At 37.4% G+C, this 13,844-nt stretch overlaps 1 protein-coding gene and 1 pseudogene across 2 annotated transcripts; both read right to left on the bottom strand.

Moving 5' to 3' along the window:
- Positions 1-2,148: 2,148 nt before the first annotated feature.
- LOC146708227 (polymeric immunoglobulin receptor-like) lies at positions 2,149-7,274 on the bottom strand (annotated as a pseudogene). Its single transcript, XR_014920944.1, has 8 exons — positions 7,202-7,274; positions 6,669-6,995; positions 6,046-6,366; positions 5,645-5,941; positions 4,870-4,956; positions 4,510-4,611; positions 4,345-4,421; positions 2,149-2,559 (listed from the first exon to the last, which is right to left on the bottom strand). The product of XR_014920944.1 is annotated as a polymeric immunoglobulin receptor-like (transcript).
- Positions 7,275-10,124: 2,850 nt separating this feature from the next.
- LOC146708226 (polymeric immunoglobulin receptor-like) lies at positions 10,125-13,818 on the bottom strand. The gene is made up of 8 exons (XM_085460794.1): positions 13,782-13,818; positions 13,266-13,592; positions 12,762-13,082; positions 12,105-12,640; positions 11,272-11,359; positions 10,909-11,010; positions 10,744-10,820; positions 10,125-10,521 (listed from the first exon to the last, which is right to left on the bottom strand). Exons 1-8 carry the CDS (start codon positions 13,816-13,818, stop codon positions 10,360-10,362), a joined length of 1,650 nt encoding a protein of 549 aa, XP_085316920.1. The 3' UTR covers positions 10,125-10,359.
- Between the last annotated feature and the right edge of the window lie 26 nt (positions 13,819-13,844).

Below are 13,844 nucleotides of genomic sequence, written 5' to 3'. Positions count from 1 at the left end.
GCAGTGCAAAACTCAGGGGTGAGACCAGTAGCTGCAGACAAAGGAAGTCTGGAGGTCAGCCACGAGGCCAGTGGGAGAGACAAAGTAGATCTGGAGGCCAGTGACAGAGATGGCTGGCAAAAGAGAAAGCCTTCAAAGCCTGCCATCAAAGAGACTTGGCCTCCTGCAACATGGAAGCCTTGAGTGCTGGTTCTAGGTGCCTAGGAAAACCAGGTGCTGGCTCCTCTGGGTCCAACACATCCTGGTGGAACCGGACCCACTGGCTCAAGCTCAGACTGCTAAGGTGCTGGTTGCTGTGTTGGCATGATGGACTGAGTGGATGTTTTAGTGGTGGATAAGCTAGCTGGCACAGGGACTGAATATCCCAGAAACTTAAAAAATTACTACATAGGAGTGAGGTCGCAGTGTTTAGAGTCACAATTATTCTTCTCTTTGTCAAACAGGTGTGCTCAGAATGTGGTTTTGCTACTTTGCTCACTTTATACTTATGTTGCTACTTTAATTTAATTTAATTTGTGGTTTTGCACAATTTCAGTGCAGATAATTAATTCTAAGCAATAAAAAATACTGTGAAGGCTTGTGTCCATCCCCTTGATTACGATACTGCATTACAAGCATACTTGTCATCACAATCATTTGCATAGATACTTCTCTATGCAAGACTCATAACCGTGATCATAGGCGAAGGAGCTTTTTTCTACTCTTTTCTTCTAAAACACATAGATTTATGTACGTAATCTATATTTATTTTTCATTTTCATCTCTCTTCTTCTCTACTTCTTAAGCCATTTAAACAACTTCTTGCAGAGTGTGATCAGCAGGAAGTCTCCACATCTTGGTTTCTGTTCATCAAAACAGAAACTTAAAATGAACTATTGTTAGAATATTACACACACAGTAGGAAAGCCTAGACTATCATCACAGAGGGCAGTGGACATTATTAGTTGGTCTTCCGATGAAAGCGATTTAAAAAATTTTAAATGGATGACTTGTGCCACTTAGTGGTGAAAGAAGTACTCACACACTTCACATAATCAGTACTTTTAAAGTGGTGATATCTTGTGATACTTTATTGATCCCATCCATCTTCATCCGCTTTATCAGAGACCGGGTCGCGGGGGCAGCAGCCTAAGCATAGGTCCCATCCTTTATTGATCCCACAAGGAAATAAAACATTTTTGTGATACAGCACCAAAATAAAGAAAAAAAGTTCATGTACTACAGGCACATATTGGGGATATTATCGTGAGAAAGTGGAAAAAGTTACATTATCCAAATGTCAAGGGATCAAGGTGCAAGCAAGATTCAAACACAGGACTCCAAGTCGAAGGCAATGCATCTATTTACAGGGAAATAGACAGAACTCCAAAAGGGTCAAAACAGTAGCAAGAGCACAATCTCATCAAAGGCTTTCCACACACTCCAAAAAATTTCCAATCCTCTGGCTCATTCCGCACAAGGCCAGCTCACCATTCTGTGTGAGGGAATTTTCCAGCCAAAATCTGAGCATAAGGAAAAGGCAGGTCAGGGCCTCTTATACAGTACATGTAATAAAAGGTCAGGAGCCAACGGAGTGGTCAGGACAGGTTTTAGCTGGGAGACATGGAAAACACTGTGAATGTTTTCCATGTCTCCCAGCTAAAACCTGTTCTGACCACTCTGTTGGCTCCTGACCTTTCATGTTCTAGGGTAACTTTTACTGGGCAGAGACAAGTTTAATCAAAGATGGACAAAGATGATTTCAGCAGCAAGGGAATCACTAATGTACTTTTCCATTACTTCTCTTTCAGGTCTTGACAACCTGTACAGTCGGCTAGTGAGCACAGTTGCCCCGGGTAATAGGTTGATAATATAACTGTAAGACGGAGAAGTAGAGTTTCATTAGAAAGCAGAGTTGGGCTTATCCCCTTGTTTTACACAGTATTACTGTTCAGGTAACCGTGCAAGTACCTGTGGTGGCTTTAGTCGCTGTTTTTTTCCATCCTGAAGTCAACAACCATCTCTTTTGTTTTGCTGACAGTCACAAGGAAGTAATTTTTACTTGCTCTGTTTCAAGTCAATTACCTGGAAATCACAGACCCTGAAAATGTGGCAGTTTATGGTAAAATAGGGCAAAACAACCAAGTTTCATTTTTCTTTGCTGATTTATTCACTTGACACTCATGTTTACATTTGACATTTGAGGCTTTTCACAGAATGAGAAAATCAGTGCAGATTATGTTGTTAACACTAAGCAATAAACATGAGAATAGAGACAACAGCAAAGGAGTAAGAAGTGAAGCTATATATGCATAAAAAGCAGTTATTTCACATGGTAACACAGAGTCCGTGAGAAAGCTGATTATTCTAAGATTTCTTGGCATTAAAGAAAAATTCAACAGGATAATCTCTATACAGGTGAGATCCACTGTTTGACCCCAAATGCATGTTCTGTTTATCTGTTATTGGCTTCATGGACATTTTTATTCAGGTAGATTTCTTCTATTTTCATAGTTTGGTTCATCTCTGTTGTCTGGACGTCTCCTCCTTACATATCACAACTTCTTGATTTCCATGAATCTATTCAGAGACCAATGAACAACACATCATCATGTGTTGTTAATATCTTTCCTACGTTAGCACCACTGTCAAATTAAGATTATTGTCTTGTCATCTACAGCAGTGAATACAACAGTAAAACCACATCTATGCACACTCAATATGAAGACTTCAGCGGAATTATAATAAAAGTCTGTGTGGTGTATCTGTGTGTGCATTAACTGAGACACGATAATCCAACATTTTGAACACCTCTGGCTCATACAGTTCCTCCAATTTCAAGGTGAGCACCAAAGTTTATTATAATCCAATCACTATCCGTGATAAATGTTAACAGTTATTGCCTGCTTCTGATTCATTGTATTCAATAATGGTTACAAATACATTACATAATACTATGATGTGATAGTAATGATGACGATTTGAAATTTTATTACTTCATTTTATACTACGTTTGTGTTGAACATTGAAATTCATTGTGAGTTCTTGGCTTAAACATAAAAAAATGTTTTGTGAGGCCTTTTAAGCAGCAAATGGGCCAAGGGGGCTCAACAAACAGATTCTTTTTCTTGAAATACTCAGGCACAAAAACCGAAATGAAAAGAAGTAAGCAGCCAGTGTTCAAAAAAAATTCTGGAGAACTTTAAAAAATGACAAAAGTCTGGATACTTGGGAACAGAGATGGGCAGTAACGTGTTACTGTAATCCATTTACTTTTTTCAAGTAACGAGTACAGTAAGGGATTACTATTGCAAAAATGGTAATTAGATTACCGTTACTTTCCCGGAAGCACGCTGCGTTACTGCGTTACTAAAACCGTGATTTTTTGCCATGTCTCATGACAGTGACGTAAGCGAGTGCGACGTTCGTGACAACAGAGTATGAGCATGCAGCGTTTAAAGCGTGGAAGTACTGACCTTACTTTGAGTTTGATTCCATAAAAAGTGACAAAAACATTAGTGTCCTTGTGAGTGGGAAGAAAACTTCTTTTAACAGCGAAAAAAAAAAACCCTAAACTTCAAAGCAAGCACCGAGTGCGCAACGACGTAATGGGAAATTCACAGAGAAACTCGCGGATTCTTCCACTGACCGCTGCGGTACACCTACACCAGGGCAAAACTTCGCCTGCCCTACTCCTGCTTTACAGGGGAAAATAGAGCAACAGGACCGCTGAGTCTTTGACTTTATTTATTTTATTTATTTTCTGCTGTGTTTTACTTGCATCTATTTGAAAGAGTGAGTGTAAACACAAAAAAATATTTTATTTTATGTGCTGGAATGTGCAGAAAATAGGTTTAAATGTTAAACTAATTTCTTCCAGTCAGAGAATGTTGTATATAATTAAATTTTTTGCTTGATGCATAAAGTTAAAAGATTAAAACTAATAAAACAAGTTTTAAAAAGAGACCTTTCCATTTGATTACATTTTGTATGATGGATTATGCAGAAAAAGTAGAATTGGGCTGAAAGATTTATCACCTGTTCAGGTTGTCGTGTTTTTAAAAAGTAACTAAGTAATTAATTAATTAATTACTTTTGAAAATAAGTAATCAGTAAAGTAACGGGATTACGTTTTTGGGGAAGTAACCAGTAATTAGTTACTGATTACTTTTTTCAAGTAACTTGACCAACACTGGTTGGGAAGCAAAATACACAGAAGTTGCGGGGTGGCTCAAGACTTTTGCACAGTACTGCACTGATCGCAGCTAACAATAAAATAAATTTGTTGCATTATTCCATTTGTTTATAATAAGGCTTGTTATATATAGAGGGCACTCTTAAGGTTTTGGACTTTAGTTTTCTTACGTTATTTTTTGCTGCATCTGTCACTTCCTCTAAAGCGTCTTCATTTTGTGCATTTTTGTTCATGACAACTTCATCTTCTGAAAACACAAAGCATAAAACATGGTTATCCTCTTTTTCCATGGACATTTAAGTACATTTTTGCATGCATGTGAATGCAAAATATACCTTTTACTTTCTGATGTTTGCACTTATGAACTATAAATGCAAAAACACACATCAGTAGCAGCAGCAGGGGAGGAACAGTGTAAACCACATAGTGTCTTGCATCTGAAAAGCAGAAAGAAAAAACAGAACGGAATAAAAATATAAACATCCTGAAACATTCACACTTTCAGGGACACACAACAGAACTGTGAGCTCAGGGGATACTTTTTGGGATTTACTAGTGCGCACACCCACAGCAGTTGTGACACTTGGGATCATTTTGGTATGACTTACATTCACTACTTTCCAAAAAATAACCATAACTCACAACACTGATCGTCAGAAGTACACACTGAAAGATACTTATTGTATATACTGTACTTTTAATAGGATTACTGGGAATTTGTGTTGACATTTTTCCAAGCGTTTCCACTGCAGAAGGTAGAGTGCTGGTGTGCTGGAGAAAGACTGTTGGAGAAAAATACTCTTAGCAGCTTTATTTTAATACATCAATCTTATTTCAGTTGTGTGAATAGTTTCAGTGTCCTGACAGCCATCCCCATCAGAACCGTAGAGCTGCAGTTATTTTGGCTCACTCTGACACTTTTCACAAATTACCCCCGTGTTTCATAATGTATACATATAAAAGTGATCCTGTTTTTATTTTTAATCATTTTTACATGTTTATTTTTTTTTTTATCTACAGTAGACCGGGGTTGGTTGTCACATTGCTTGTTACTGTCACATTAGGTATTGGTATTTTAATAATATGGCTAAATAGGACTTGTGGAAAGTAACAAAAAGGGTGGTCAAAACAAACGAACGAACGAACGAACAAACAGAAAAAACAAAACAAAAAGTAAAGAAGAAAAAAACCTTCCTCCCCACACCCTTCCCTTATCCCAGAGTGCTATCAGCTTATTTTAACCAATGGTGAAGTCCACAGACTAGCTCTCATTTGTTCATAGTTTCCAGGTACTCAATGAGTGGCCTCCAAATCTGATCAAAGTCCTCCAGTTTAGTTGGCAGTTTTCTAATAATTCACACCACAAACAATAGAACCAGCATGCACAGACTATGTTTAAACAGTTAATGTGGACTGAAAAAAAGATGTAATTCTGTTAATTTTATTTTCATTTAAATGTTTTCATCTCACCAACTGAAAGCTGAATCTTGGTGTAGTTTCCAGGCCTCCTCTCTGAGTCTGACCCACACCAGTATGTCCCAGCATCTGCTTCTTCCAACTTTGTGATCACCACAGAGAAAGAGCTGAAAGAACCATTACCTTCAAGTTGGAACCGGCTTTGATTGGTTATGTCTTTGCAGCTGTTGAGCTGCTCTCCCTTGCAGAGGAACTTCCCTTTGTCCTGATGTTGTGGAGGATAAGGGCACTGCAAAGATAGAGGCTGTCCTACAGTACCTTTTATTTTAATTGACTTGACACAGCACCACTCTGTGGAGAGTGAAAGAGAAAAATATTCAAATCTATTAAAGACTCTTTTAGAGGAAAGTGTTTCCTTTCAGCTGATTTAATTAAATATTATTATAACCTCTCACCTTTGACCTTCAGCTCAACAGCAGAGAAAACATCCAGCTCAGAGTTTCTTTTAACACCACAGAGGTATGATCCTGAATCATTTTTGGTCAAACTGCTAATGTTTACTGTGAATGTTCCTAACAGTTTGTCATCGTCAAGTCTGAATCGTCCATTTTGTTTGTTGTCAGAGGTGATCAGTGCCTGTTGACGACATGTGGAGGGCCGATTTCCTCTGCAGATGTACTTCGGGTTGTTCTGGTACCGAGACTCGTATGGACAAACGATGGACTCAGAGAATCCCTCATAACTTTCAATTTTGGTCACAGTGTCACAGCAGCTGTCTGTTGAAAATGCAGACGGCATCAGAAAATGTGTTACAGCCACAGAACAGATATGATGATTATATTTAGGTTGCTGCAACGAGATTTTCTGTATGGGATGTTAAGAAAAAATCAACCAAACTGAACCATCTATCGCATCAGTATTATCAGGTCATATTTACAACAGAAAAAATAAATAATCTTTTGCCAGTTACGTTTTTATCTGTTGTCACCTTTTACCCTTTACAGTCACAAATGTCTCTTATATATGATTTTGACTTGAATTCAAATAACTACATTTTGAGAAGAATTATTTTATTCACCTTGCGCTAACTTCAGCTCGACTTCAGTGTAGATATCTTTTCCATTTCTGGTCACTCCACACCAGTATTTCCCAGCATCCTCAGAATGAAGATCAGAGATGGTTGTTGTGAAGATTCGTGCTGTTTTGTCATCATTGATCCTGTATTTATTTTTCCTTGATTCCGATGTTGTAACAAGAACATCACTGTCACCACAGTCGTTCTTACACAGATACTTCTCATAAGACTCATAACCCTCATCATAGGAGCAGGAAACGTTAACCTCTCTCCCCACATATCCAGTCACATGGATCACCCCTACTGCACTGGTCACACATCTCAGAGCGACTGTAAAGAAAAGACAGTATAAAAAAATATTGTTTATTTTGTCACATCAACATTTATAATAGCATTGTTACTGCTGCATAAACAAAGGGCTGAGATCAACAGAAGGCATTGTGTTCTGCTCTGCACTACCGAAACGTATTTACAGATTAATCTACATCTACGTTTGGTCTTCATCTGTTTACTATCTACTCATTTAAATGACTTACTGCAGATGGTGAATAGCAGGTTTTGAAGGATCCCCATCTTTGCTTTGCTTTGTAGAAATAGAAACCTGACAAGAAATATTCTGAAAATGTCACACCCACAGTTTGATTTCCTGAATGTCATGGCAATGCCAAAACCTTTAACTTCTGCATTTAGGTCACGTTCTTTTATACTCTTTACTCTTTTTTTATGTGAAAATTGTTAAGCCGGTAAGGAAGAAAAGGCTTTTCTCTGATTAACTGAGTGTACGCATCATGTCTGAGGTTTAATCTGAAAATGTATTTTTAATTCAGTTGTTAAATTTAACGCAGGGTTTTGTTATCCTGTCACATAGAGTCACTACAATCTAATATGAGAAAGCAGGACAATGATTGATCAATATTCAAAAATTTTTCATTGCATTAAAATTGGCCCAGATTTGTATACTATACAGGATTTGCTTAAAAGGCTTTGAGCATTAGTTACCATGGCAATACAAAACCCATGTAACACCAAAGTTACCTGTATGAGCCATAATCCTGCATTGTGGTACAGGCCTTCTTTAAAAATAAACTTTATTAACAATTTTTTGTATCAGCATATTTCGCATTGCTATCAGATGTTATTGACACCTATGTATCTGCATAAACTGCAAATGTGAAACTCCTTTTTCTGCATTTCTCTTGATCACTAATCAGCTCCACGTGCTCTACAATGACAAGTTTGCTTATTTTGCACAAAATAATGTGAGAATGTTTTGTTCTAGGAAGCAGGAGGAAGCTGCCCATGTTAAACTGTGACTATCACCAGTTAACATCCCTGCATGGGTTCACCACCACCTCCAGTGCCGCGTCAGCACCTGGGCGTGAGGACGCAACACCACCTGAGCCTACGTGTCCCAGCCGCGAGAGACCGTGCTAGCAGGTCCCGTGCCACTTGTGTCCTAGCTGGCCCCGAGAGTTGCTTTGTCCGTGCTGCCATATAAACCTTAACACTTTCAAAATGTACCAAACTGAATACATAACACTAATCAATAAATAAAACTACAATATTGATCATGATAATAAAAATACCAACAATTGTGACATTCAAAAGACGCATCACTTTTCAGCTACCAAACTCTTCTTCTCAGTTTTATGAAAAGTCAAATCATCTGACGAGCCATCCCATCCTCCTGACGCAGGGAAAAAACTTTGACCGGACAAGAACTAGAGTTCCCTGTTACACCACTTAACCCTGTATGAACATGGGGCATTTGTTTTAATGGCTTGTGGCAGAACCTGGACAGACTGCCAGTGGCACGCTGCTTTGCCGGTTTTCTCTTTCCCTGCTCCTCAGTTTTCCACCTTGACTCTACAGAATGTAGCTTTGCGGCCTCAAAAACAGGTGTTAGAACAAAGTCAATAACTTAAGTCTGGTAAACATCTTTGCTAAAAAATTAAAGAAGTGAATGGAGGAACCATCGTTCTGACTGTGCAATTTTTGGCTGGTCACAAGTAGGGTGGCTCCTTCTCACTGTTGTTATTGTTGTTTCTCAGTTTTCTCTTTCACCATTTCTTGTTTGTCAGCCTTAGTTAAAGGTTCATTGCCTTAATGCTGGGCAGATTTACTGGAAGGGTCACCAATGGAACATTTACAGTTTCACTTCCTTTACTCCAAATTCCCTTAAAACTTGTATTGTATTCATGTAATAACATTTTACTGTCTTTATTATTTTTAATATAGCACAAAGTTCATCAAGGTTTGTACAAACATAGCTGGTAGAAATGTCCTCTAAAGAACAACTTTTTACTTTTTTACTTTGAGTACATATACTTTGAGCCTGTACTTTTCACTTATACTTGAGCAAAGAAGTTGAATCAGTGCTTCAACCTTTACTGGAGTATTCTAGAGACTGGTACCTGTATTTCTACTTAAGTGCAGAATGTCTGTACTTATGCCACCTCTGGCCTTTCCTTCAAAGGCATTTTAACATTTGTTTCACTAGCAGGGACCAGACCCTCATTTTTAGGTTTGACAGCATTTCTAGTAGCAGATGGCTTGAGCAGAGTTGAGGCTGCAGTAGTGACTCTGGCCGGGCAGATTCCCATGTACTAATGATAAGTGAATGAATAAAAAAAAGAATGAACAGCTTATAGTGCTGGGAGGGGGTCATTTATAGACAGAGACTCGGATGGAGCATGTGTGGAGGTGTGGTCCTGTTCCTGATATTCAGATACATTTTCCCCAAAAAGTAGCTGACATATGCCACCTAGTGGTGAAAGAAGTTTGCACAGCCTTCACATAAGCAGGGCTTTTAACGTTAATACCCTTGATTGATTTAACAAGGAAAATTATTATATTACAGCCGCAGGATAAAGAATATAAATAGTACAGAGTTAACAACAAAGTTAAAGGCACAGGCGCACAGCATTACTCTATAAAAGTGCAAAAATTTCAGAATCAGAATCAGAAAGGGTTTTATTGCCAAATGTTGAGCAGGTTTACAACATTAGGAAATTGCTGCGGTGCTTCAGTGCAAACATACTGTCATAAAAATGACATGAAAATAAAAATAAGAATAAGAATTAAAAGTGCTAAGTAGATAGATATATACATGATATATACATGAGTGCAGGTGGTTTGGCACTGATGTTTAAACCAATAATATAAAAAAAAGACTAAAACTAATTATAAATCCAAGATTTGCATGACAGTACTGTGATTACACTAAAGTTCCACTGTTGAAATATTTTCATAGATATGCTTATTTATTTATATCAATGTAAGTACGTCATGGGTGAAAACTGCTACACTGTTACATACATCGGATGGTTCCATCCAATGTATGGAATTAGAATAAACACTGTATTTCCTTTTATTGGTAAAATCATATCAATTAACTGCCTTGGTCAGAAATGTTTGATTGCAACAAATATAAACGTATCATAAAAATAACTGGACTTGACAATGTGACTGTTTAAGTTTAAATGGGGCAAAAACAGACAAGAATGACTAAAATTTTAGTTTAATTTGCAGATTAATTTACGTTACATTGATGTTAGTCATTTGCATTTGAGGTTTCCCACAGTTTCAGAAAAGATTAGCTGTGTAACTGTTAATGTTAAAGACAAATTAAACAGGATGATCTCCATACAGGTGAGAGCCAAAGACTGACCTCAAATGCACACAATGTTTATCTTCAATTGGCATTATGGAAATTTCCATTACAGTAGATTTCTTCAGTTGTGACATTCTCTAAGTCTGGTTCATCTTCACCTAAATCTTCACAGTCATTACCGGCACTCTGCCGTTCGGACGTCTCCTTATTTGAGTATATCACAACGTCTTGACTTTCATAAATCTATTCAAACAATGAACAACACATGATGATGTTATGGACGTTGCTTGGAATAACAGTGATAAAAATAAAGAAAGTAAAAATTAAAAACAGTAAAATGTAAGAGAAAAGTGCAAATTGTATTAATAAATAATATGTACAGTTAGTTGTGTTGCCCAGTTTGGTATAATAAGGCTTGTTATAGCTACAGCACACTATTAAGTCTTTGAACTTTAGTTTTCTTACTTTATTTTCTGCCACACGCATCACTTCCTCTAAAGCATCTTCGTTCTGTGCATTTCTGTTCATGACAGTTTCATCTTCTGAAAACACAAAGCATAAAACATGGTTATGCTCTTTACAGATGCACATTTGAGTACATTTTTGAATGCCAGTGAATCCAAAATGTACCTTTTGCTTTCTGATGTTTGCACTTATAAACTATAACTGCAAAGACGCATATCAGTAGCAGCAGCAGGGGAGGAACAGTGTAACCCACATAGTGTCCTGCATCTGAAAAGCAGGAAACAAAAAAGAAACATTACACTTTCAAGTACATAAATGCAGAACTGTGGGCTCATATTTTCTTTTTATCAATATTTTTACATGTTATCATAATTATTTTATTTCTGGTGTGCTCACCAACAGCTGTTTTTGACTCTCAGGATCATTTTGAATGACTTCACTCCATTCCAAAAATTAAACATTACTTTTGGAGTAGGTACATATTAATCAACAGCAGTTCATACTGAAAGACATCTTTAACAGGTTTACCGGTAATTTGTGTTGAAGTTTTTCCAGGCATTTCGACTGTGGAAGGTACAGTGCTGGTGTGCTGGAGAAAGACTGTTGGAGAACAATACTCTTACTGCCATTAGCGACTTTATTTTAATACAAGAAGCAGAATCACAATATTGTATTAATCTTAGAGGAAATTATGTGGTCACAATTGTTTCAAGACAGTAAGAACTTTAACTGTAACTATATTAAACAAAATAATACAAAGTTACAAAATATAACAAAACAGCTCTAATAAATGCAAAAAGATCGCTACACATGTACAATGACAAGGGCTATTCTATTCTATTCTATTCTAAATAGCACTAATTAGAAATATCGTAGTATATTACACAAAATTAAATGTGTATGTAGTTGTCATTGAGGTGCCCCTCAGTGTCAGTGTCCACTGAATGCCATGAGTCATGTGGAATATTCAACATCTATGGCTTATTTAAAGAAACATATGACAATGATTTAAATTTTAATTTTAAATTGAAGTCTTATCAAAATTACAGTGTGTCTCGTAATCTGTTTTACATATAAAAAGTGGTACAACTATTTATTTTTATTTTCATCTAAACGTGTTCATTAGTGACTATTTGTGAACATCACAGAACATCACAGAGAAAGAGCAGGAAGAAACATTATCTTGTAGTGTGAATCTGCTTTGACTGGTCATGTCAGCTGTTGCAGTGCCTGTCTTTCTCATATATATATGTACATATGTACATATGTACATATGTACATATGCAAATAGTAATATTTCATGAGAAAAAAGAATATTTTGTTAGAATAATAATTAGTTCATCGTATGATTATTTCCTTTAACATCTATTAGCTCTGCAAGGCTGGAACAGGCTGTGTCTACATTGAAGCCACCAAAAATGTAAGTATGCAGTGGTAAATGAGGTTTTCAACAGTCCTATTTTTACACCTGTGTTCGCAGTCATCACACTGCAGATGACACGATGACATGAAACATTGATGCGATAGGCTGAGAAAAGGGTGTAACTTACAGCTCTAACCATTTTATTTTCATGTACACAAGACACATTCATCTCACCAACTGAAAGCTGAATCTTGGTGTAGTTTCCAACTCTCCTCGCTGAGTCTGACCCACACCAGTATGTCCCAGCATCTGCTTCTTCCAGCTTTGTGATCACCACAGAGAAAGAGCTGGAAGAACCATTACCTTCAAGTTTAAACCTGCTTTGACTGGTTATGTCTTTGCAGCTGTTGAGCTGCTCTCCCTTGCAGAGGAACTTCCTGTTCCTGTCCCGATGTTGTGGAGGATAAGGACACTGCAAAGTTAGTGGATGTCCTACAGTACCATTTATTTTAGTTGACTTGACACAGCACCACTCTGTCAAATGGAAAGAAAAACTATTTGCGTTTCAAAAAATATTAAACTTTCTTAAAGACATTTTTTAGAAGAAGCTGTTTTCTTTTGATTGGTGTAATGAACTATTATAATGACCTCTCACCTTTGACTTCCAGCTCAACAGCAGAGAAAACATCCAGGTCCGAGTTTCTTTGGACACCACAGAGGTATGACCCTGAATCATTTTTGGTTAAACTGCTTATTTTCACTGTAAATGTTCCTGACATTTTGTCATCATCAAGTCTGAATCGCCCATTTTGTTTGGTGTCAGAGGTGATCAGTGCCTGCTGCAGACATGTGGAGGGCCGTGTTCCTCTGCAGATGTACTTCAGGCTGTTCTGGTACTGAGACTCATACGGACAACTGACAGACTCAGAGTGTCCTTCATAACTTTGAACTTTGGTCTCAGTGTCACAGCATCTGTCTGTTGAAAATGCAGACGGCATCAGTAAATGTGTTAAAGCCACAGAACAGATATGATCATTTATATTTAGCTTGCTGATTGAGATCTTAAGAAAAAAACGAATACAGCTGAACCAATTATAAAGTGTATGTTTGTGTGTGTGTGTGACTGTGTGTGTTGCTGTTTGGAGAAGACTTTATTTACCTTTTACTAATTTAAGCTTGACTTCAGTGTAGATATCTTTTCCAGTTCTGGTCACTCCACACCAGTATTTCCCAGCATCCACAGAATGAAGATCAGAGATGGTCGTTGTGAAGATTCGTGCTGTTTTGTCTTCATGGATCCTGTATTTGTTTTTCACTGGTTTTGAAGTTGTAATAAGAACATCACTGTTGCCACAGTCGTTCTTACACAGATACTTCTCATAAGACTCGTAACCCTGGCCATAGGAGCAGGAGACATTAACCTCACTCTCCAGGTATCCAGTCACATGGATCACCCCGACTGCATTGATCAAACACCTCAGAGCAACTGCAAAGAAAGTATTACACATATTTCACTGTTTAATTTGTTATGTTAGCATTCACAGTAGCAATGTTAGTGCTGTATACACGATGGACAAGGTGTGGTATTCTGCCCGTTACTGCAAAAACAGATCTTTATATTTAATCTAAATCTACCTTTGGTCTGTTTATGTATTTACTCATCTAAACAACTTACCACAGATAGTGAACAGCAGGTTTTGAAAGCTCCACATCTCTGCTTTGCTCCGTAAAAATAGAA

The sequence above is a fragment of the Copadichromis virginalis genome, linkage group LG6 (genome assembly GCF_057382275.1).
Source record: "Copadichromis virginalis isolate Kocher_CV1m ecotype Utaka linkage group LG6, C_Virginalis_male_GT1.1, whole genome shotgun sequence".
NCBI lineage: Eukaryota > Metazoa > Chordata > Actinopteri > Cichliformes > Cichlidae > Copadichromis > Copadichromis virginalis.
Note: the sequence above shows the minus strand (reverse complement) of the source record. Positions and strands in the feature narration are given on the sequence as shown.

What these genes read in the sequence shown, in the direction of transcription:
- LOC146708226 (XM_085460794.1), bottom strand. Translation starts at nt 13,818, where the DNA reads ATGTGGAGCTTTCAAAACCTGCTGTTCACTATCTGTG. An exon ending in TGTTGAGCTGGAAGTCAAAG is followed by an intron (nt 12,641 to 12,761) that starts GTGAGAGGTCAT and finishes TCCATTTGACAG; the next exon opens with AGTGGTGCTGTGTCAAGTCA. An exon ending in TGCGTGTGGCAGAAAATAAA is followed by an intron (nt 10,522 to 10,743) that starts GTAAGAAAACTA and finishes TTGTTTGAATAG; the next exon opens with ATTTATGAAAGTCAAGACGT.